Source organism: Gopherus flavomarginatus, chromosome 9 (assembly GCF_025201925.1).
Source record: "Gopherus flavomarginatus isolate rGopFla2 chromosome 9, rGopFla2.mat.asm, whole genome shotgun sequence".
NCBI lineage: Eukaryota > Metazoa > Chordata > Testudines > Testudinidae > Gopherus > Gopherus flavomarginatus.
In genome coordinates this window covers 84489200-84514460 of record NC_066625.1, presented here as the reverse complement: position 1 = coordinate 84514460, position 25261 = coordinate 84489200, and the positions used below count along the sequence as shown (strand labels likewise).

At 45.4% G+C, this 25261-nt stretch overlaps 1 protein-coding gene across 1 annotated transcript in view; it reads left to right on the top strand.

Annotated features, from left to right (window-relative positions):
- The window catches only part of ADAMTS17 (ADAM metallopeptidase with thrombospondin type 1 motif 17), a 278450-nt gene that overhangs the window by 106369 nt on the left and 146820 nt on the right, over positions 1-25261 (top strand). Inside the window, exons 9-10 of the mRNA XM_050967133.1 lie at positions 19397-19537; positions 21895-22045. Coding sequence (XP_050823090.1) covers positions 19397-19537; positions 21895-22045 — 292 coding nt within the window. The remainder of the gene's footprint in view (positions 1-19396; positions 19538-21894; positions 22046-25261) is intronic.

Genomic DNA, 25261 nt, shown 5'->3' with positions numbered 1-25261 from the left:
GCGTTAGACTAATGGTATCTGCCATCTGTGCTCTTAGGGGAATCCAAACCTGCTTCCAATGATCTCAAGTGTTGTAGGGCTGGACCCCAAGGCTGGTTGGAAATGCTGGCAGCAGACAGTACCCACCCCAGAGCTGCTCATTTTATTTTCTGACTTGTCTGTTGTAAATCTATTGTGGAATGCTTCTCTTTGTTTCAGTTATTCATTATTCAGCCACGAGTAATTGCCGGCATGTTTTCACAGTTAAGTTGCCCTTTCTGTTCAACTCCAAAACAGTCAAAACAGAACACTGGCTATTTCATCATGTATCTTTGTACTTCTGGGTCATGCTGAACAAGGTCTAATCAGCCAGTTCTGGTGGTGAAAGAGGGGCTAGATTTAGCCTGAAAAAGTCATACGTGTATATTACTCCCACTGAGGGATCTGTAGTGTAATTGTGTTAAAATTGTTGTTGTAGCTTGGTAAAGAAGAGGGCATTAAAGTGGCTTTCTCGGAAGCATAATGGCACCCCTTTCAGAAACGGAATCAGCAACCAATGATCAAGTTGAATGTGTGGCTGAAAAGAATAGTGGAGATTCTGCTAAACAAAGAGGATGTGACTAGAGTTGATTAGGTCAGGGCAGTGATGGGACATCATAGAACTTCGAGAACCTGACTGTTAGGTCATCCGTTAAATACAAACAAACATGCAGAATTGTTCCCTACAGTATATGTGTAATTAGTGCTTTGTCCAGTTGTGTGTTATGTGTCCTAGGCAATTGCCCTGCAGTGGAAACAACTCAAAACCATTGATTGTATTAGGTTCATAATTAATGCTGAAGTGAGATCAGAAAAGAGAAGGAGAAGACGACGACTACTCTTGAGATTTGGCTGAGTAGAGTTTGGAGAAGGGTAGAAATGGTGAGTGAAATTGACTGGAAAAAAGGGAAGTGCTTAAAGGGAATGAATGCTTCTGAGCAATATCTAGCAACAAGGGCTTTGAGTGAAAGGAGAAAGGTTGTCTTGGTGGGGCAAGGCCACCATGAGTAATGATAGAGGGTCACAGATATCCTCAGACCATGGGGTACCTCGGGGAAGTTAAAGCGGTCATTTGGGCTTTACATTTTCAGAGAGCTGCGGGTGTTAACTCCGGGGGACTCTACACCAGTTACAGCAGCAGTCAGGAAAAATGAAAGACGAGAGAAAACAAAACAAAACGAGGGAAATCGAAGTTCATACTGAATCAAAGATTCTAGCACTAGCGATAAAATACACCTTTAGCTCCTGTTCCCAATCTTCCAAGCCATCCACCCTCTGCAAAATCATTGGTCAGTGAAGAGCTCTACAAATAAGTTGGAAGATGCAGATTTGGCCACTTCGCATAGGCCTCTCTAATTGGACCAGTTCATTCAAACTGTCATTTTATTTTTGAGTCAGCGAATATTCTTCCCTTGAGTATCATTTTGAGCTTTGAATTTCTTTGTGTGAGATCGCCCGCCCTGCGTACCCCCCACCCCCCAGTCATGATTTGTTAATGTTGTTAAAACCTTTTTTTGCTGCTTCATAATTTAAAGGACTTCCTGACCTCATCACCAGAATCTATGCATGGAGTAACCAGGTATTTTCCAGTGAAGAAACTGAACTGACTATTTTTGGTATTGCATCTTGGCAATCAAATACTCTCTTCTCCCCTCCCTGCCCCCAGGGTCTCTATTTTTGTTTAGTTAAAATATTTTCCCAGGATATAAACTCACTGAAACGGTGGGGGAAGAATATCTATTTTTACATTGCATTCTTGACTCCGTGGTAAGAGTTTTCACAGTTCTGCTTAGAGCGTTTCCTTAAGCGTGTCTGCGAAGTCCCTAGTGAAATGACATTTTGTCCCAGTCCCAGTAACGTCTTTATTTTAAGCGGCCTGTACAGCTATGCTTCAAGGCAGTAGAGTTGCACTGAATAGGCACACAGAAGTGAGTCATTTAGAGACACCCAGCCAAGAAAATATTAGTTTAATCAACAGCTTTGTGAGTTTGCCAACTCTCTCTTTCTTTTTTAAAGACTTGTTCTGCTGAGTAAGCCAAGGATACATTAAATAGCCGGCCTGTAATGAGCTGGCAAAGCTTGTATCTGCTTCCTGCTGTGAAGGCTCTGGTTTCATACGCCATTGGCTTTGCTGGCAATGGCCATGTACACCCAATGACACAAAACCCTAGGCACTCTGCGAACTCTAATTATGCAACCTCCATGGTACACCACTGACACAGGAAGTATTAGGTTTGCTAGCACCATTTACCAAGTAAGCATTTGTTTTTGTACAAGGGTAACGGTCTAGCTGATGTATTTAATTTCCCTCTGGCAGTTGAGTTCTGTTGTAGATCAGGCTGCTTGCATGGCCACCTGAGTTCTTCTGGTTCCAGGTTAAAATGACGGACATGCCGGGAAGTGTGGTAATCTGTCTGATGAGCAAGCTCATCTGAGGTTCATAAATCTGTGACAAGAACTAAATCCAAAGTCCCATGCGGCTTGAAGGAAGCTCTATCCAGTAACAGGATGGCTGATGGTCTAGTGTCAAGAAGTTAACGTCTACAAGTGTGTTCCACTTACTGTCCTGTGATAAGAGGCTGCATTTTGGCAGGGTAAGAAGCAGGGCTGTGCTGCATTTATCCTTCCACTCTTCGGCCAAACGCTTGCAGATAGAATTCAGCAAAGAGGGATTTACTAGATAGTAAACTTCAGTTAAAAACATTTTCTCTGTCTGCATTGTACCTTACCCTCCTTCAGAACCTGACCCTACATCTGAGCTGGAACTGGGAAATGGGATTTGATTCAGGAACAAAACCATAGGAGTGGGTTTGTCAATAGAGTTTGTCCTTGCATCCAAGAAAAAAAAAATGAATCCAAGGCTTTGGTTTTGGTCCATCATTAGTTAAAATGAAGAAATTGCTGACCATCGTCATCTGCCCTCACTGCCCCTTTCTTAGCTGAAGAATCCTCCCCTCCTTCAAGGTTAACAAATACAGAAATAGATGTAGTCAGCATATTTGAGCCTCCTCTCCCTGCTCCAGAAACTCACCCTACGCCCTGATTTCACCCACATTCATAAGCACATTCCCTCTTTAAAAATGTCAAATGCCCTACCTCTCATAGTATTTTTTTCCAAGCCAGTTGCCACTGATTTCAACTCCAGCTTCTACAGACCCTTAGACTGGCATGTTTTTCAGCAGCAGCCTCTCTGCTAGATGCATGCTTATAAAGGTGAGATTCTTCAGTAAACAGCTGCGTCATCTCCACAGCAACTACCTGTCAGCCACGACTTACTTCCTGTGTGCTGTGATTTGCCAGAGTCACTCCAGGATTAGTTGATGAAAGTGCAGGTTTTGTAAGCTATTGTTTTTGATGTTCGTATGGATTATAGAAGTTAGGGTTAGAAAAGACCCCTGGGTTAGATTATTCCCTGTAGAAAGCTTTCCAGTCTAATTTAGGCATGTATCTTTAGAAGTGTTCTGTTTGGAAAATGAGTTTTTTCTATACAAAATACAATAAATACTTTAAATCAGGGATGGGCAAACTTTTTGGTCTGAGGGCCACATCGGGGTTCTGAAACTGTATGGCGGGCTGGATGGGGAAGGCTGTGCCTCCCCAATCAGCCTTGCCCACATGCTCCCCCCTCCACTTCCCGCCCCCTGACTCCCCCCTCCAGAACCCATGACCCATACAACCCCCCCCTTCTCCTTGTCCCCTTGCAGTGCCGGCTACAAAAGTGCCATGCGAATACCTATTCTCACTTTCAGGTGACGTTGTAAATAAGAAGCCAGCAGCATTATTTTCCATAAATGTTAACAAACTTGTTTATCTTAGCGATTGGCTGAACAAGAAGTAGGACTGAGTGGACTTTTTGTTTTTGAGTGCAGTTAGGTAACAAAAAAAAGTCCACATTTGTAAGTTGCTCTTTCACAATAAAGAGGTTCCACTACAGAACTTGTATGAAGTGAATTGAAAAATACTATTTCTTTTGTTTTTCATTTTTACAGTGCAAGTATTTGTAATAATAATATAAAGTAAGCACTGTATATTTCGTATTCAGTGTTGTAATTGAAATCAATATATTTTGAAAATGTAGGAAAACATCCAAAAATATTTAATAAAATTCAATTGGTATTCTGTTTAACAGTGCAATTAAAACTGCAATTAATTTTTGAGTTAATCACATGAGTTAACTGTGATTAATTGACAGCTCTACCCGAAAGCCTTACTCTGTTTACTGAAACAGCCTTACTCCACTTTGTTTTGCAACACACATTTACTGCAGTAAATGTGAACATCGTGAGCAGAAACACATTCCCCATTTATTGAAAAACACACCTGTACAGTATCCAGAAAACTGTCATCAGCTAAATGACATGCAAACCGCACTCCTCAGCTGAAGGCCCTCTAAGAGGTATCTGGTTCTGAAGATAACAGACCTTTTTTGTTTCACTATAATTTGTCTTTGGCGTGAAGATCTTCTATAAAGTTTTTTTCGAAGCAGAGGTATCTCTTTTCAAGTTGCTTATTACTTTTTTCATATAGAATTTCTAGACAATATTAAAAGCAAATTTGGATTCATTAGCTCTAAGGTTTATAGGCAAACAGACATCCCACACCCGAAGAATTCCATTTGTGGATTGGTCTGAACATACCATTTCCAAATTGCTTTGATACCAAGCCATAGTCTGCAGTGTTTCTGTTTGATATCAAGTCTCTCCATGCAGAACACGCAAAGGAGACTGGGTGATGACTCCATGCGCTGAGCTTTTAAAATAGTTTCTGAGCAGTCAAAGCTGAATGACTCCAGGATTATAAATTATTTTCCCCAGCTGCTCCGGTGTGAACAGTCCCAAGAAAATAAGGAGCTGGGAGGCAGAAGGAGTAATTGCTAGGAACAAAGTGCTCGTAAGGAGAGGGAGTGAAACTGATCCACACGAAGTGGCTGTGATGTGGATGTAATTGAAACTTTCACACTGTCCTTGCAGATATCTCCAGCTGAAGCAGTTTTGTTCCTGGAGACTTGGCCTGCAGTATATTTGGTGGATTATAACTAGACCTAGCAGAATGTGGGAGCACACACCTGGCAGGCAAGCTCTTTTGGGTTGAAAAAAATACATATTCTGTGTGCTTGTAAGCAAAAAAAATAAGAGAGAGAAAAGAAAAGGGGGCGAGGTGCACGGAGACAGAGCTTGCTTAAGTTTGGTTTGGGCCAGCACAAACAGCTTTCATCTTGGTGGGTCAGTGTAGGAAATGCATCCAGTGTGGACATCCTCTTTCATTGTGCTGAGTCAGCAGCCCTTGGTGATTGACAGCCAGCTATAGGAATGCTGGGAAGAGTGAAAGAAATGGCCTAAAAGTGGTTTGCCATATAGTATATGCGCTTGCATCTGAAGAAGCCTCCACATGCTCCCTCAGCTAGACAGGCATACATGGTATATACCAGTGGTTCTCAACCCGGGGTCCCCTGGGGGGCTGCGAGCAGGTTTCAGGGGAGCTGCCAAGCAGGACCAGACTTGCTGAGGCCCAGGGCAGAAAGCTGAAGTCTGCATGGAGGTAAAGCGTGGGGCCCTGAGCCCTGCCACCTCGGGCTCCAGCAGAAGGCTGAGCCACTTAGCTTCACGGTGCCTCCTGTGGCCTGGGGCCCTGAGCAATTCCCCCTCTTGCTTCACTTTAACACCGGCCCCGGCTTTTAGACGCAGAAAAGCAGTTATTGTGGCACCGGTGGGCTGTGAAGTTTTTATAACATGTTTGGGGGGGCCTCAGAAAGAAAAAGGTAGAGAACCCCTGGTATATACGAAGCTGAGGACAATTTAACATACATGTCCCCTGCCTCTCAACCAGTTCACTGACTCTTCATCTGCAGGGGCTGTTCCACTAGTTACCCACAATTATTCACTCCTCTTTCTCCTCGTATTCTGCTTGTCTCCCCATGTCCATCTCCACACGTGAAGAATTCTCCCAGGATGGAATGCATCCAACATTTCTGACTCCTGCTTCTCTCTCGGTGTCAGGAGCAGAACATTTGTTGTTTCTCTGTTGTGCGTAGTTGGAAAATATATTTGCACCGCTCTCCCCTCTGTGAGCACTTCCCTTGTTAACAGGTTTGGTGTTGCATGGCCCTGTCTGGAGTTTACCCTCAGAACTGACTTGGCTGATTAGGGGCTTCCATGAGACTCGTTATGGGGCTTTTTAAAACAAATGCTCTAGTATAGCTATACCCATGGGGCTTCCCCTAGGGCAGATAGCACCTGGGCCATCCAGCTGACACTTACTGAATCCTTGGCTTTGCACTTTCTGGTGGAGCAAACATTGCAGTTTCGGGTTTTCCAAATCTGAATCGGCCTCATTCTTACCCACGTTGGGCCATTCCAGGATATCGAACGTGTAGCAGACATGCTGAAATCTTTGCTTTAGTCCCTCTAACTCACCCAATGCTATCTGGGTGCTTTCTGCAGACAGGACTGTGATTGGTGCACAACAGTCCTGCCCGTCAAAGAAAGTCGCAACCTACATCTCCTCCTACCAACCCACTAGTGCTCTGGTCCATTTCCACTCACTGTGCACTGTCTGTCATTGAAATCTCTCCTGTGAAGGAGTGGGAACTTGGCAGATGTTTAGTGACACCACAGGTTGGAATCAGTCACTGCTGCCCCAGCTTGACTTGGATGAAAGAGAGAGCTATGTCGAAGGGAGATGAGGGAGGAGAGCTTTGCATTGAGTAACAGCTTTCCAGATGTTATCTTAGCACACGTCCAGACTAACCCGCGGCATCGGCGGGTTAAAATCGATTGCTCGGGGATCGATATATCGCGTCTAGTCTGGACGCGATGTATCGATTCCCGAGCGTGCTTACATCGATTCCGGAACTCCATCAACCCGCACGGAGTTCTGGAATCGACACGGAGAGCCGCGGACATCGATGCCGCTCCGTCCAGACGGGTGAGTACCTCGATTTTAGAAATTCGACTTCAGCTACGTTATTCCCGTAGTTGAAGTTGCGTATCTAAAATCGATTTTAATACCTAGTCTGGACGCGGCCTTAGTCACTAAGGTAGTGTATAGAGTCTGTTGCTAGTCTTGTGTTTGGCTGTGCACCTCCCAGTACATCCACAAATGAGCCATGATCATGACTGGATCCTTATGAACTATAGACAACATCTGCTAAAGAGAAACCTGTCCTGGGCCTGCTGGGGTTTGCTGAGCTAGAAGCTGCTCTTGCAGACATCGCAATTAGTATATTATTTATTTTTCTCTATAACATCTACAAAATCCAGCCACTGAAACAATCCGCTGTTATTAATGTTGGTGTCGATACAGTCAGCTGTGTATGAAAATTGCATAACAAAGATCTGCTGCTTCTTTCCTGCAGGCAGGTAATAAACATCACAGCAAAGGCAATGGGAATTCATGGTATCCGAGAGAATGGATACTATGGCTACTATGCAGAGGAGAGTCCCACAGAAGAGGAGGCAGGTGTGCATGGGCCACGAATCTATATGCTGCATGAGGTACAGGCTGCGCTGCCAGCAATAAGCAGTGGGCTGGAGTGGAAATCTTAATCCCTTATCAGTGTGAAAGTTTGAAATTGTTTTTTTATAAACAATGTAGGTCCAGTTTCCAACCTTTCCTTGCTCTGTGGTCAATGAAGTGGGGAAAAGGCCCCAGCTGGCAAGTCCTCTCCTCAGCTCCAGGAGAGGGTATGCATCGCTCCATCTCTGGTATTTTGAAGGCATCCATTGTCCCCATAGGCAGGTGTGTAGCCACTGTGCAGTTGTCGAGCTCATCACCTTTCCAGGAGGAAATCCATTATTCCACCTCTGTCCTAAACGGCGTTGGAAGGGCCTGAGAAAGAGGTATGTTCTTCCTGGATGAGTTGGGTAAGGGTAGTTGAAGCAGCGTAGTAGCATGAGAGGTCACCCTGGTGGTAGTGGTGGTCCGGTAATACCGGAAATGAAAGAGGTCCAGAAAATTTAGTCAGATGCTGAAGGGGTCCTTGGAGGAAAAGAGTTTGGGAGCCACTGACTTAGATCATGAGAAAGGAGGAGTGTTTCCCTGAAAAAACCATACCCATCAATGAAGAGTTTCCATCTGCAAACATAACTGTTCACAAAGGTCAGGTGGACTTTAGCTGTCCATAGCTGTCTTCTGCTGAGGCTACCCATTCCTATATTCCTGGCAGCTGGCTCTTTCACTTTCACACTGCTGCTTATCAGCTGCCCTGGACAAGTTCTTAGGAGAGCCTCCTCGTGGGAAAAATCCCAAACCCAGTGCATGTCCATTCTTCAGAGAGCTTGCAACTTGCTTCTGCTGCATCTAGACTCATAAGCATTCCACTGAAATTACATATTTTAAGTGCCTGTAGGAGCTTCCTCAAACATGCCCCGAGGTTTGTGGGTACTGGAAGCACTGCCCACCCTGCTGTGGATTGGCTGCCTTGCCAAAAAGACAAGGATTTATCATCTGAGACTGATGCTATAGTGGGGATCACAGGAGCCATTGTCCACTGAAGAAATGGACAGTAGTTCAGACACAAGATAGCGTTGCTAGGGAGAAGATCACAAGATGTTTAATCCTGTTCTTTAGGACCCTGATCCAAAGTGCATTGAAATCAATGGCAAGACTGTCATTGACTTTAGTGGGATTTGGATCAGGCTCTAGCAGAGACACCCAGGACTGGAAGAGCAGGGGGGTATTTTTGGCACCTCTGTAGAGGACCTACCAGGCCTGGCCCCAGTGAGTGCTATATCAGGTTTTTGCATCACATGCTGCCTTCCAGCTTCCATGTCAAAAGACCTCATTCTTTTGCAATGAAAAACGTATAATAAAGGGCAGGATCTATCATGCTGCTGAATAAACCATGGCTTTCCATGCAGCAATTCACCATTGGCAGGTGTGTGTTCTCACTCTCTGTTGCTGACTTCTTGGCTGTTTGATGAGTAGATAACCATATAAAAGGTCTGGTTACTTCATTATTGCAGAGTGATGTAAACTTGGTTAGGAAAACAAGCGTCAGTAATCATGGCTCCCTTAAGATGGTGTCTCTTTTGATTTAAAAAAAACAACAGAAGCTCAACCACCCCTCTTGAAGACCTTGGCCCCAGCTCCCATACATACAAAATGGCTCTTTGCTGCTAATTAATAAGGTTTAAATAGGTGTCAGTTCCCTCCAGCTTCCCCAAGGCACCTCCTGACAGGTTCCATTGATGAGTTACATTTGATTTAAGCGCCTGTATTTAGATGTAAGAAACAAGAGGTGAAAACCTTTTAATTAATTCAGTGGTCCTAACAGTCGCTTTTCTTGCAAGCAGGTTGCTCGTGTTCTTCCATTACCTCCATCGCAGCTCCACTAACTCCGTTTTGCTCTCCCTAGATTTTTTCCCCTTCTGCCCAACTGTCACTTAAACTCTCTTCTTGCCACTCTAGCTGTTTTTGCTTCTCGTCGGTTACTTTGTGGGTGCATCCTTTTCCTGAGCCACTAACTTGTCCCCATCTTGCACTGATTAACTTGAGTGTGATGACCCTGTCTCAGATCCTAGTGAACAGGCATGCACATCACAAAACCCGTCACCACAACTGGCACCTTTATGGGCATGAGAGAGGCCAAGGATTGGTCAGGCCATGGAGATGGCTCTCCTTTCATACCCTAGTGATGACCACTCCACGTTGAGAAGCAGTGTGGGGGAAACTTTGCCCTGCAATTGCTCATGTTGTATGCTTCCTTTGGATAAGTAGAGGGTTTCATTCCCGATGCTTTCTATCTGGCACTGCTCCCCTCTTACCCCACTCACACACTGAAATAGACATGGAGACACACTACAGTCCCCCCTGGGTGTTCTGTGGTTGTGTGGTGGTGGTAAACCTCAGGTCCCCAAGGCTTCATTGATTTGCAGCAATATAGTCCAACCCAGGATCTCACCAGAAATCTCATGGGATAACATAATGACTGCGATTAACATCAAGTACTCATTGTGAGGTTATGGCCACCTGGGTCTTGGGGTTTTCTGGAGGAAGGGCTTGGAGATCCTCAGATTTGTGCAACTTGCAGTACTGCACACAGCTCTTGGCACTCTACTGCAGTCTTGAAGATAAAATCCTTGTGTTATAAAATGTAGGGAGACAAAATACACTTTCCGATGATCAGTCGAGAATCATTGGCAGAGCCAGCTTTGCAGCTGGGGGCGACAGGTCATTAGGTGCTCCCCACACCAGCCTGACACTCCTGGAGCTCCTGCCTCCCCCTCTCCATGAGCCGAACTCTCCCAGAACTCCTATCCCATCCTCTCTTCTTACCTGACCTTCCCTGGTGGTGAGCCCTCCACTCTTGGGTGGTTGGTCTGCCTCACTTCCCATACCCAGCTGGTTTCTGGAGCTGAGAGGAGCTGCCACCGCCGTCTTGGCAGCTGCGTCCAGCAGTGGGAGCAAAAGGGGAGGAATATCACAATCTGATTCCATTGTTAGTAGTTTGGGGACCTCTTGGGAACCTTGTTTCTTGTCCTTTTTAGATAAGGAGAAATCTGAGGCTAATTTCCTTAATGCAAAGAGTTAAGTGAGTATAAGGCAGAGATTTCATAAATGAATAGGAAAACGGCTGGCTAGCCTCGAGTGTTGTTTATTTCGAAACCTAACTAGGATCTAGCTGACCCTAATTTACTTGCCTACAAATGGAAGGGTTTGGTTTGCATGGAGAAGACATGAAGAAGCTTTGACTACCACCTTGTTGAAGCCCTTGTTTGAAGCTGACAGTGTGTGGAAGTTCCTGGTGTTTGCCCCCAACTAATTTTTCCCGCCTTCCTTTGGTCACAGTTTTCCCACTTAGTCCCCTTCCCCTTCCAACAATTTGTACTTGCTGACAGTACATTTCTATCGAACTTTCATCTCTTCTCCATGTCTCTAGCCTTGCCATGTCAGAGAGGAATGAGTGGAAATAATCATAGGAAGTTCTCAAATAGCCTATTATCAACTGCAAAGTTACAGCTGTTCAAAAACATGTAAACCATCACTTAAGTTAGTTCCTCTCACTGACCCCCGGCATTATTTTAAGTCTCAGATGCCAAGCTTTTAATAGGAAAGCTATTGAGAGCCAGAGTGGTTCTAATGAGCACTTGTGTGCATGCTCTTAAGAACTTTAGAGTCTGATCCAAACCCTATTGAAGTCAGTGGGAGCCTTTCCACTGGTTTGATGGGTTTTGGCTCAGGTTTTTAAAGAATAACGGGAATCTTTGGAAAATGCACCAGGGAAAAACAAGATGTGCAGTTGAGCTCTACTAACCGCTTAGGGGAGAATGTCGACGAGTGACCAGAATAAAACAAGTGCATTCGTTTAGTATTGCTACGGGGAAAACAAACTCAAATTAATCACACTTAAAGAACTGTGGTTACGTGACAAGCTGGTGGAAGAGGCCAGGAATGGAACTTTGGAGTCCTGCCTCCCACTCTTTTCTGCTCTGACCACTTGCACAACACTTCACCATAGACTGCAGTATATAACACAGAATATGGTGTAAACTTTTGACAGGTGTTGATTTTGTAATAGGATGGAAAGTTCCGTTTACTTTTAACATGATTGTAAAATAGACAAGTTGAAGTTTTGTGATTCCCGATGAAATTTGCAGAGTTATCGTTTTTTATAACTGCCGGTTCTGGGTTCTAAAAGTCAGTCTGCTTCTTTCTGGGCTCATGCATCCTTGCCAGCAATAATTATTCTGTAGGCCAAACTCCACTACCCAGGGCACCCCTATTGTCTTATTATTGGGGTCATAGAGTGCCTAGAGGCCCCGTTCACAATCAGCCCCCCATTGTGCTTCACTCTGAGCACACCCAAGAGCTAGGACGTGTAACTGAAGACCGAATTTCGCTCTGTATTTAGAACTTGGTTAAGCAGTTGTGTGCTGATCCATGATCCAGAATTGAATCTAGCTCAGTCTCACAAAGCTGTGCTGGTTCTGCAATGCTAACAAGAATAATGTGCACCAAATGTTTTACTTTTTGGTGATAAATTAGCGAGATGTGACTCTGAGTACACACAAGGGGCAGAGCTGTTGAGTAATATGGAGCCATTTTAATAGTCTCTTTTCATACTGAAACCGCATTTATTATCTCTGTTTTAAAGAGGATTCTGTTCATTTAAAAGTAGAACCCCCTCTGCAAAATATTTCATTGGACAAATTAACTACTTCTGATTCCCTGGGAAGTCTGAAGAGCAGGTAAGATTAGTTGCTTACAAAGGAAATGGAGAGTACTGAGTCAGCACTTGCGCTGCTGATTAGCTATGAACACACACAGCCTCCCCCTCTTCCCTCTCCCCAATTTATTTCTATTAAAAAGAAAGTGGAGCTAGTCATTAGTGAAAAGAACCAGCATGGCATTATATTTACTACGTGTTTAGGAATCCTTCCCTTTGATGTACTTGGGAACGCTTAAACTTCAGAAACTAGTGTTAGGTCACTGGTCATTTAATCCGTTCCTCAAGTGAGTCATTGTAAGGTAGAGTAACTGCTGGGAAAAGTTTCCCAGTGCCAATTAAAACAGTCTCCAAAGGTGTCGTGGACTTGTATCCTCCTAGAAAACCAGTGCTGAAAGGTTAGAAGCAGTTGCTTTGGAGCCATGAAGCCAGATCCCGAGCTGGTGTAAATCACCATAGCGCTACTGACTTCAATGGAACTCCATTGATTTACACCAGCTGAGAATCTAGCCCTTTGTGCCTAGAACTTGCTAAACAGTTGCTGTTTAAAATCTCGGATTTCTCCACAAATGTCAATTTCAAATAAATAAATAAATTCCAGAAAAAAATACAAAACCCCCCAAACATCAAAGCGATCTTGGTTTTGAATCATTCTGTATGGGGATTTTACATATACACTGCAGAACTGAAGCTGAAATTTAATGAATTTTAGCCTCTGCAATTCCCTTAGAGAAACTTCCCAAATGCAATCAGTTTTTTTTTAAAAATACATTAGGACATTCCTGTCTTTGGTTTTATTATTAATTAGTAACTGCTACTCATGTTTTTTGCCAAAGAAAAGATCCCATTTTCAACATATGCTAAGAGTAAATAAATAAAAGTTAATGAGAGAGCTAAAATATATCTTGGCTGAATGGCTTCAGGTGAAACCCAGTTCCCCACATGTTGTAGTGAAAAGCTGACCACATCCTGGCTTAGGCAGAGTGTTGTCGGGAAAACAGGTTTTAGTAAACAAACGTGTCTGCCTTGATTGAAACAGCCTTTTGGCTCCCAGGATATCAGTTTAAAGGATTGCTTATGCGACCATATGTTTTGCTATTTCAGGGCTAGATTTTTACCTGTAAACGATGGTCTATGCTGGAGAGTTTGAGGACGAGCCCAGTGCAGTGGAAAGCCCCAGGAGGGATTCTGGCCAACTTAATCAGAATCCCTCCCTGAGAGAGAGAGAGAGAGAGAGAGAGGGACACATATATATACACACACACACACACACTCTCTCTCTCTCTCTCTCTCTGTGGAGCCCTGGATTTGATTTGGCACAATATCCTGGGTACACTTGCATGAGAACAGTTTAGAGAGGGACTCTGCCGAAACGGGCATTCCTCTCTCTTTGCAGCCATGTTGTAGCGTATATGCCACTCTAAATTGTCTTATTTATTATGTTTATTATTTCTCATTAGAGTCTTCAGTTTGCTTGGCGCCCTCTGGAGCCCGTCGTAGGCAGATTCCTGGTCGTTACAGTGTAATGACTGGCACAGCACAAGTGAGAGTTACAAACATGTCTTGCTCCCGCTCTCGCCTACGTTGGTTTATGTTCCTGACTCACTAAAGTCTCCTTGCAGGGGAAAGGGCTCCCTTTCCTACCTCTCCTCATTCCCTTACTGTTCAACATCCCTCAGCTTTGAACTCCTTACTGTCTTTTTGAGCTGGTTAGACATTTCCCAAGGGAACATTTTTCTGTCGGAAAATGCCAGTTTGTTGAAAGCTAAATGTTTCATTGGAAACATGTCGATTTTCAATGAAATTTAATTAAGAAATCCCCAACTCTAAATGGAGCATTCCCATAATGTTCTGTTCTGATCTTTTCAGAATGGAACATTTTGATTTTCTGTTCCAAACAACTTCGGTTTTATTTATATTATACAGTACAAAATTCTAAAAAGTCGGTATCAGAATGAAATGCTTTGATGTAAATGGTTTTTTTTTTCCAGAATTTCATTTTGTGGGAAACGTTGACTTTTTTGTTGTGCTTTAGAATGGAAAAAAATTCAAAATCACATTGTTTTCTGCAAAATGGAAAATTCAGTTCCTGCTCGTCTGTATGGTCTTCCCTCACCATCGAGTCACTGTTGGCCTCACTCCACATGAGGAGCTCCAGGCATGCCATCCTGCCAATAGTCCCGGATGAGGTGAAGTCGCACATAAATGTCAAAGAGCTCCGAGCAGTCAGGCTGGCATGTGGCGTCTTCCTGCCCCACCTGTCGGGCAGAGTGGCATGAGTCCTGACAGACAGTACAGCCTCAATGTTCTACATCAACGGGCAAGAGGGAACGCGATCATCGGCTCTCTGTCAGAAGCACTCTGTCTGTAGGACTTCTGCATTAGCCACGAAATCCACCTGGAAGCTTATCACCTTCCTGGCTTCAAGAATATGCTGGTGGACTAGCTCCACAGGGACTTCTCCTCTTGCCATGAGTGGTTGCTCCACCCGGAGGTCGTCTCCATTATCTTCCAAAGGTGGGGAACTCCCCAAGTTGACCTGATCGCCACCAGCCAGAACAGGAAATGCCACTGGTTCTGTTCTCGGCAAGGTCTGAGCAAAGGCTCTCTTTCCGATGCCTTTTTCCTGTCATGGTCGAGGAGCCTGATGTATGAGTTCCCTCTGATTCCACTCAGCAGCAGGGTCCTGGCAAAGATCAAGAGACACAAAGCACAGGCTGTCGTGATTGCCCCAGCGTGGTCTCACCAGCACTGGTTCAATATGAGCTTGACAGTGGGTCCTTCCTGGCCCCTGCCATCATAGGAGCCTGGTCAGCTCCTACACTCCAACCTCAAGTCCCTCCACCTCTCGGTGTGGGTGCTGTGTGGCTGAACCTTGAGGAGTGGACCTTTTCAGAAGGAGTCCAACAGGTCCTCCTGGGAAATATGAAGCCCTCAACCAGACTGACTTACCTGGCCAAGTGGATGAGGTTTTCCCGCTGGGCGTCCAAGTGTGACATCTCTCCCTTGTGGTGTTCCATACAGGCTGTCCTGGACTACTTGCTCCATTTGAGGAACCAGGGCCTGGCACACTATTCCATTAGAGTGCATCTCGTGGCCATCTTTGCTTTTCACCCACCAATCCAAAGACCGATGGTGTTTTCCCATGACATGACAGTCAGATTCTTGAGAGGGCTCAAGAGACTCTTCCCGCAGGTACGGGCTCCTGTCCAACAGTGGGATCTTAACTTGGTCCTCTCTAGGCTCACCGGCCCACCCTTTGAACCGCTGGGTTCCTGCTCCTTTTCCCACATGTCATAGAAGGTCGCATTCCTGGTGGCGGTGATGTCGGCAAGACAGGTCTCTATAATTAAAGCCTTAACCTCAGAATCACCGTATACTGTCTTCTACAAAGTTCAGCTGTAGCCCCGCCTGTCCTTCTTGCCAAAGGTCGTGTCTACCTTCCATAGGAACCAGGACATCTTCCTCCCAGTGTTCTGTCCCAAAGCACACAAGACCAGGAGGAGAGACGTCTTCATGTACTGGACATCCAAAGGACCTTGGCTTTTTACTTAGAATGTACCAAGCCTTTCCATAACTCGACTCAACTCTTCGTTGCTACAGCTGACAGGATAAAGGGCCTTCCGGTGTCCTCAGAGGATTTCCAGTTGGGTCACCTCATGCATAAGGACCTGTTACAACCTGACAGGAGTTCTGCCGCTGCCAATTGTCAGAGCCTATTTGACGAGAGCTCGGATGTCCTTTGCAGCCTTCCTGGTGCACATCCCTATCCAGGACGTCTGTTGAGCCACAACGTGTTCCTCGGTCCACACGTTTATCTCTCATGACGCCATCACTCAGCAGCCCTGAGACGACAGTGGGTTCAGCAGAGCTGTGTTGCTATCTACATGTCCATGAACTCCTACCCGCATCTAGGAGTACTGCTTTAGAGTCACCTAATATGGAATGGACATGAGCAAGCACTCAAAGAAAAGACAGTTACCTTTTTCCTAACTGGTGTTCTTCGAGATGCGTTGCTCATGTCTATTCCATAACCATCCCTCCTTCCCCACTGAGTTTCAGGCAAGAAGGAACTGAGAGTGGGGAGGAGCTGGCAGCATCCCTTATACTGTGCCATGTGTGCACCACTCCAGAGGGCACCAGAGCTGGTCCCCTACGGATACTGCTAAGGGAAAAACTTCTGGCAGTAGTGCATGTGGCGAGTACACACACCTACTGTGGAATGGACATGAGCAACACATCTCAGTGAACACCAGTTACAGAAAAGGTCTGTGTAGAGTTACCTGTGGCCAAAACTCAGTGATTCCTTTCCAATAAGCTAGCAATGATGGACCTTTTTGCCTTTATGGCAATTCAGTGATTTAGCAGACTTTACCCAGGTGAATGGAACTCAGAAAGGGCCAGATTCTAATCTCAGATAAGCAGTACATGGATCAGTGTGTTTTAGACCAGTGGTTCTCAACCTTTCTGGGAACATTCGCTTAGCCTCATGCAATCGGGCTATGTTTAGGAGGCGGCTTGGAAAGCAGATTGGGCTAAACAAGACTTAAAAAATAAGTGCTTTGTGACGGATCCAACACAGAAGGTTCCTGGGTTTGACCTTTGTTGGTCAACTCTGAACCAAATCCGAACCAACCATGATAGATGCAGACATCTAAGGTACAAATGGAAAATCAAGGATTCCCTGGCATGCGAGTGTGGCTCCCCACGACAGACCATCAAACATATCCCCATCTACTGCCCAATTTATAAATATGAAGAAGGCATCACTGCAATACATTCTGCTACTCCTGATGTAACCATCTGGCTCCATCAACTTCAGGTGAAATTGTAGTTGCTGTTCTACACCAGCCTTATGAAAGAAGAAGATTCTTGCTCTATGAAAATATACTGGGAATGTATTGACTTGTGACCCAGATGGGCCAAAGAATGAAGGCAAACATTCAGTTTCCTTTTCTAAGTCAATATTGCGGAAGATCGCCGTGTCTCTGTGGGACTGAAGTAATCTTTCCAATGTTTTATTTACTTGCTTTTATCACATTAAAATCTTCCTTTCTCATTTCCCAAGACTGCAAGTTTTGTAGGGGACAAGTTGCAATAGAAGAGTAGTGCTGGCTCTGCCCTCATAATTTGTGTTAAGATGTATTCTTATTTATTTGTTTGTAGAGATAACATGGATAAACCATCTTGGGTGAAATCCTGGCTTCCGTTGACGTCAGTTGCAAAACTCCCATTGAGTTCAGCAAAGCACAGATTTCACCCTCTGTTTCAGAAGTTAGAGTTGCTACTAGATTGTTAAATTATTGGTGCATGTCAAACAGAATATGCTTGACATTAACATTTTTCCTGTGTTCAAAACCCACAAAGGTTAAAAAACATGCATAACCATGAGCTTCTGAGTCTAAAAATTATGCTAAGTGTAACATTGTTAGAAATAATAACATCCCTGAAGATAAACCTAAAATAATAGACTCAGCCATGTAATTTTCACTTTAAGCTAAAAATAGCCTAAATTGTGGTTTACTCTAAGCCATAATTATCAAGCTGCTGAAGCTGGTTTTGGTTCATCAGAACTGGAAATTTATGCTGCATTTAGGTTTTGAATATTTGAATCCCAAAACTGCAGAAAAGCAAAGGCAGGGGAATGAGAACTGAATATAATAACAAACAGGCGACTCTGATTTGTAGAGTAATGTTGCATATTGGGAGTCCAACATCATGATCGGAAACAATGGCCATCTTGCTGTGTCCAGCAAGCTGGAAGCTTGTACAATAAGATGCTCTTCTCCTAAGGAATAAACTGATAATCATCTGAAATTTCAGTTATCAACTTGCAGTTGGCAATTCTGAACCTAATGCTTATGACTGCTTCTTTGCTAGCTGAGTGACACTTGACATCACGTGAGGCACAGTTTGCAAAAATCTGTAAACCAATTCCCATCCCATTTTAAGATGAGTTTAGAAACCAAAGGAAGGACGTTAAGATTTTAAAATGTTACTTATCAAAACTTGTCAAAGCAGGCTGGAACTTATTCTCTCTCCTACATTGGGTGGTAACGTGGCCTACTAGTTTGAGGATGGGATTGGAAATGGGGATTTCTGGTGTCTGTGCATGGTTCTGCCACTGACTTGTGTGAACTTGAACTAGTCACTTATCCTCTCTTTTGCTTGAGTTTTCCCTCTTCTAAAACGCTGTTAATAATACGTGGCCTCACAGGTGTATGGTGGGGGAAAAGTTTTTGTGAAGCCCTTTTGAGATCCTCAGGTGAGCGATATTTTAATTTCTCAGTTGTGGGTGTAAATATGTGTAAACGTGCATTATTTGTTTAGATGCACTACCATGGGCCAAATGTTGTTCACATTTACATTGGGTTGGGGCAGGGATTGTGTCTTTGTATGCATTTGTACAGCACTTAGCAAAATGGGGCCCTAATTCTGGGGGGGACGTCGAAGGATTGCTGAAATAGAGATATTTAATAATACTGTAAATTTGAAGTAACCCCTTTTATGTCAGTGGAGTTACTCCAGATGTGAACTGGCGCAGGAGCAGAATTTGGTTCCACGTTTAGTAATAATTGTACTTCAGTATTTTTTGACCTTACTCAACATGATTTTAGTTAACCTCATTCACTAGTTTTGGGCAAGTAATACAAAATTTTCCACAAATACTCCCTTTGATATTCTGTTTTTCAGCCAGGCTACATCCTTTCTGAGCGTTTGCTTTCAGTGAACCCTTGAATGACTGAGTTTTACGGGGAAGCACATTTCAGATTGCATGACCATTCCCAGAAATCACTTTTTGCATCCGTGTGTGTAAGAATTCAGCTAGATGTACTTATTGGTTCATTTAATCAGGGAACAGTTGTAGTTCCATACAACTTCTCAGAGCTATCTCTCCACTAAAAATCACTGGTGGATTTCGAATATTTCTAGCGGACCCTATAGTGAAGTGTTTGCCATCAATCCATGGAGCAAAACAATGTTTTACAAAAATTTGCAACTAGAATAGGTAAATTCAAGGAATTTGTGATCTGCTTATGACGTAGAAGGTACTGCATTGGATAAATTATTAATTGTGCATTATTTGATCAGTTCTACTTTCCAGTGTGTTCCCCATAAGATAATCAGAGTCCCATTGCCATGTGCAATGGGAAATGACAAACCCGCAGTATGGCTTTATCTATGTGGTTTTTTGTTTTTTTAACTGAACAGCCTGGGGATGAGCCATGATGATGATCATTTGTCCTGCGCAGGAAGATCTCACATAATGTCTGGAGAATGGGTGAAGGGCAGGAACCCCAGTGACCTTTCGTGGTCTTCCTGCAGCCGTGACGACCTTGAAAACTTCCTAAAGTAAGAACATGGTGAACAGTGAAAATTCTGTACCTCAAAGAACGTTGTATTTGAAATTCAAACACAAAGCAACGTCAGGGGAGGGCAGTGTACAGTCACTGTATGGAAGGCTGAATCTGTCTCCTTTGTAGTATACTGGCAGAGATGCAGAAAACTGATCCTCCCCAAATTTCAGCACACTGATAGCTTCTTGAAAAGAATCCCACTTCACTTCCACTTTAGGAATGAATCCTGTGATGACAGGACTCTGTTAGGTGGTACTGGAGGAAGTGCCCTTAAAAAAACAAAAAAAAAACAAAAAAAACCACCGCATCCTATTTGACCGGTTCTGCCAGCCTGCCTTGGTAGAACAATTCATTTTACGGAAGCCAGAGAGAACTCATTTCCCAGGGAGTTAATTCTGTGTCATTCTTTCCTCTCTAAGGGTACGTCTACACTACAGGATAAATTCGAATTAGCTTAAACCGATTTTATAAAACAGATATTATAAAGGCGATTGTGCGCGTCCACACTAGGCACATTAATTCGGTGGTGTGCGTCCGTGGTCCGAGGCTAGCATCGATTTCTGGAGTGGTGCACTGTGGGTAGCTACTGTAAAAGAATGAGGACAATAATGTCGATTTGCGTCCACACTAACCCTAAATCGATATAGTAATATCGATTTTAGCGTTACTCCTCTCGTTTTGTAGGAGTACAGAAATCGATTTAAAGAGCCCTTTAAATCGACATAAAGAGCAGTGTAGTGTGGACGGATGCAGCATTAAATCGATTTAACGCTGTTAAAATCGGTTTAACAGCGTAGTGTGGACCAGGCCTAAGTGAGCATTAACTTAAACAGTTCACCGTGAATGCCTTTCCTGCAGCATCCAGAGTTTTTAGTTCATCCTCTTTAGCAATTCAGAAAGAATGTAAGGCAAGCTGACTACTAGCTCGTAGATCACCATTCACCGGAACAAACACCAGTGTGTGCTGGACCCACTTGACTATCAGAGATGCAGCCTCTGTACCGAGCAATGAGTTTAGCAGTGATCAAAGGAAGAAGGAGAGGGGAAAAAAGAGGTTAAAGAGTCTATCCAGAAAATGAGCGCTCCAGTAATTTTATGTTAAAGAGGAACGCTGTCAAGGTAAAAACAAGGGTCTGATTCTGCACTCTGAGTCTGTCAGCTCCTAAACTACTTGGTAGTGACCCTCATATACATGGTCCAGTATCTTTCCTGCCTTCCGTTTAGTTTTAAAAAAACCTTCTAAGATGCTATTGGTCACAGTTTCAGGGTTAATTGCACCTTTGACACACACCCCTAATCTTCCACAAGAGCACCTACCTAAGGTTTCAGGCTCTGAGCCATCACCTCTCTTGGGCAAAGATCTGCATCTCTTTCCCTCCAAACGGGTTTAGGCTTGCAGTCCTGCTGCATCTCACTGATTTCCCCAGCAGCTCTGACCAGGGGCCAGCATCTGTGGTTAACCTTTCTCCAGAGGTTGCAACAGTGCACATCAGTTACCAACCAGCCTTCGCAAAGCAAAGTGTATTAGAGAGAAAATATACAAAAAATAACAAACGGGACCTACACCCAGGCTAAAAGCTTACCAGAGGTCACCCTGAGCTCCAGCATAGGGCTCTGGGGCCTGGCTGTCTTTCAAAGCCCTCCGTTGGGTTTGTGCTGGGTTACCAGTTCATGTCGGGTTTCAGATCAAAAACCATAACAAGTCTGCGACAGTCCAGCTATTTCTTTATACAGTCTCGGCCTTTGATCTATGGCCTCCTGTAACAGGCAATCACCAGTCAGTGGCCCTCTCCTCAGGGCAAACTTCAAAAGGTTTGGTTTTTGCATAACCGGTATTGTGGAATTCGCATTAACCACCCCTAGGGCATTCTCCAGGAAACCCACTTAACACTCACCGTCACAGAGGTCTGCCTCTCTGGCACTTCACAGTATATTAGAGAGAGAGTCCTAGGGCCCACACAGCTACAACGCAGCTGCACACAACATTTCCTTATAGTCATTTGAACACTGTACATTTCCCAGGTCTCACATCTGTCCCACTGTTCACTCTCCCTGTTGAGTAATGCCTCAAAAATACCACTGCATGACCTCACATCATGCATCTCCAGTCTCCACCTGCCCATAATAGCAACCTGACTAGAAATATCTGCAGGTCAGAATCTTTGCTTAAGAAAGGATATTCCTGGGTGGAAATCTCTCAAAAATAAGCAGTTAAAAATACCAACTGTTTAGACCAAAGACACCATAATCTCAAGTGAAAGGGAAGGAGCCACCTTCTCTGGGCAAGTGATCTACCAGCCCAGTTCCAAAGTTCCTCCCCTTAAAGGTGTGTGTAACTCTCGTACTCTTTAGGTCCAAGGTGAGCACCTGTTTGCTGGTTACAGACCCCCGAAGCCAGTATGCCCTGCGGCTTCCCCACAAGCTGCCAGGGATGCACTACAGCGCCGATGAACAGTGCCAGATCCTATTCGGGACCAATGCCACTTTCTGTAAGAATATGGAGGTAAGGCTTCTCCTGGGTCCCAAGGGCGCGAGGGTGGGGAATGGAAACAAAGCTGTCAATTGAGAATAAAAAGATTCTGTACCTCCAATTGAGATACACTGTGGGATTTTCAACAGTGCCCCGCGTTGGCCTAACCTGCTCTGGTTGAAATCAACAGTAAAACTCCCACTGGCTCAGACGAAAGAACAGAGCTAGGCCAACGCCGAGCACTTTTGAAAACCCCACCCACACTGATAAAGCTAAAATCCTAGTTCCAGGTCGTGAGGTCCTCATTGAGTTTGTGTTCAGTTTTCACTTGGGCAAAACTCCCATGGAAGTCAGAGTGCCAGAATACTGAGCAAGAGGCTGTTCTCATGATATTTCCAGCCCATCTGGAATTGGGATGTAGCAGAAGTCTCACGAGTGAACCTCTTCCCACAAGACTTCCCAGCTCTGCAGACTAGAGAGGTTTAGATCATTTGGATTAACATTGGGACTTTTGGGTTTGAACCCTGACTCCAGACTCTTTAAGGGCTGCTGGTAGGAGCCACCTCTGACTAATGTGAAGCAATATTCATGTATGAACCAATTGACCAACCAGTAGGAGCTCTGGTCTTGTGGTGTATCTGCTGGGGAGGCTGTGTGAGACAGTAGCTAGTGGATGGGACTGGGAGTCAGGATTCCTGGGTTCTGTTCTCAGCCCTGCCACTAATTCTCTGTATCACCATGAGCAAGACACCTAACCTAACTGCACCCCTATTCTAGGTGGGGATTATGATTGCACATGTGTGGCTATGTGCTAGGATAGCTACAGATGGAAAGTGCTAAGCATTGTTATCAAATTGATTATTTTATCACCAGAACCATTTAGTGGCATTTTACCCTATGTTATGCTCTACAAAGCCCTAGTTTAGGTGGCAAGAGTGAATCATGCATTACCCTCTTATAACTAGGCAATATTAAAAAAAAAATGTTTTGGTAAATCATTTCCTCCTCTCCCCTCCCCTGTCCTGTCCCCTCCACTTCTAAAAATGTCTGGAACTTTAATCTTATTAAAAAAAAGAAAATAATAATCAATTATAACTGAAGTTTCCAAATGCCAAATGAATAAAGCTGTCGAACACATGCAAGTGCTGGGAAAGAACTCTGAGTTTCACATTTGCTGTTTTGTTTACTTTGGATCTGGCAACTAAGTAACAGAGAACATGAAAACAATGAGAAACAAATCTGGGTAGGTTGTGTTTTTTGAATCAACCAGGGAAACGCAGGCCATCCGGACTACTGGACTGGAAGCAAGCTTTTAAAATGTGGGTCCTTAAAGAGTACCCCAGGTATAGCCAGGAAGATGCAGGTACCTCCGAATAAACAGATACCATGCTGCTTACCCAGCTTTTGGTAGATATTTGCTATGTGCATTGTTGCAGAAAAGAACTGTCATTCCTGGAGGTTTCACCCCCACTAGGAAGTGCCATTTGACTGTAACTAGTCTGCATTTCTCATGTTGAAATAGCATATCCAGGAATACAGTGTTCTTGAAACTCCTCATTCAGAGTATGTCTGTCAGTGTACCAAACCATCCGGCAGTATTCTCTGTTAGGCACAGGTAGTGTTGTTCCTTTGGGATCTTTACTAGTCCTAGGCCATGTCTACATCTAAAGTTTTGCAGCGCTGGTTGTTACAGCTGTATTAGTACAGCTGTATAGGGCCAGCGCTGCAGAGTGGCCACACTTACAGCAACCAGCGCTGCAAGTGGTGTTAGATGTGGCCACACTGCAGCGCTGTTGGGCGGCTTCAAGGGGGGTTCCGGGAACGCGAGAGCAAACCGGGAAAGGAGACCCGCTTCGCCGCGGTTTGCTCTCTCGTTCCCGGAGCCACCCAGCAAACCGCAGGGAAGGAGACCTGCTTGCTCGGGGCTCCGGGAACGAGAGAGCAAACCGGGAAAGGAGACCCGCTTCGCCGCGGTTTGCTCTCGCGTTCCCGGAGCCACCCAGCAAACCGCAGGGAAGGAGACCTGCTTGCTCGGGGCTCCGGGAACGAGAGAGCAAACCGGGAAAGGAGACCCGCTTCGCCGCGGTTTGCTCTCGCGTTCCCGGAGCCACCCAGCAAACCGCAGGGAAGGAGACCTGCTTGCTCGGGGCTCCGGGAACGAGAGAGCAAACCGGGAAAGGAGACCCGCTTCGCCGCGGTTTGCTCTCGCGTTCCCGGAGCCACCCAGCAAACCGCAGGGAAGGAGACCTGCTTGCTCGGGGCTCCGGGAACGAGAGAGCAAACCGGGAAAGGAGACCCGCTTCGCCGCGGTTTGCTCTCGCGTTCCCGGAGCCACCCAGCAAACCGCAGGGAAGGAGACCTGCTTGCTCGGGGCTCCGGGAACGAGAGAGCAAACCGGGAAAGGAGACCCGCTTCGCCGCGGTTTGCTCTCGCGTTCCCGGAGCCACCCAGCAAACCGCAGGGAAGGAGACCTGCTTGCTCGGGGCTCCGGGAACGAGAGAGCAAACCGGGAAAGGAGACCCGCTTCGCCGCGGTTTGCTCTCGCGTTCCCGGAGCCACCCAGCAAACCGCAGGGAAGGAGACCTGCTTGCTCGGGGCTCCGGGAACGAGAGAGCAAACCGGGAAAGGAGACCCGCTTCGCCGCGGTTTGCTCTCGCGTTCCCGGAGCCACCCAGCAAACCGCAGGGAAGGAGACCTGCTTGCTCGGGGCTCCGGGAACGAGAGAGCAAACCGGGAAAGGAGACCCGCTTCGCCGCGGTTTGCTCTCGCGTTCCCGGAGCCACCCAGCAAACCGCAGGGAAGGAGATCTGCTTGCTCGGGGCTCCGGGAACGAGAGAGCAAACCGGGAAAGGAGACCCGCTTCGCCGCGGTTTGCTCTCGCGTTCCCGGAGCCACCCAGCAAACCGCAGGGAAGGAGACCTGCTTGCTCGGGGCTCCGGGAACGAGAGAGCAAACCGGGAAAGGAGACCCGCTTGATTACCAGAGGCTTCCTCCTTCCACGGAGGTCAAGAAAAGCGCTGGTAAGTGTCTACATTGGATTACCAGCGCTGGATCACCAGCGCTGGATCCTCTACACCCGAGACAAAACGGGAGTACGGCCAGCGCTGCAAACAGGGAGTTGCAGCGCTGGTGGTGCCCTGCAGATGTGTACACCTTCAAAGTTGCAGCGCTGTAACTCCCTCACCAGCGCTGCAACTTTCTGATGTAGACAAGCCCCTAGTGTTTGAAATCTTTAGAAAAGAAGAAAAG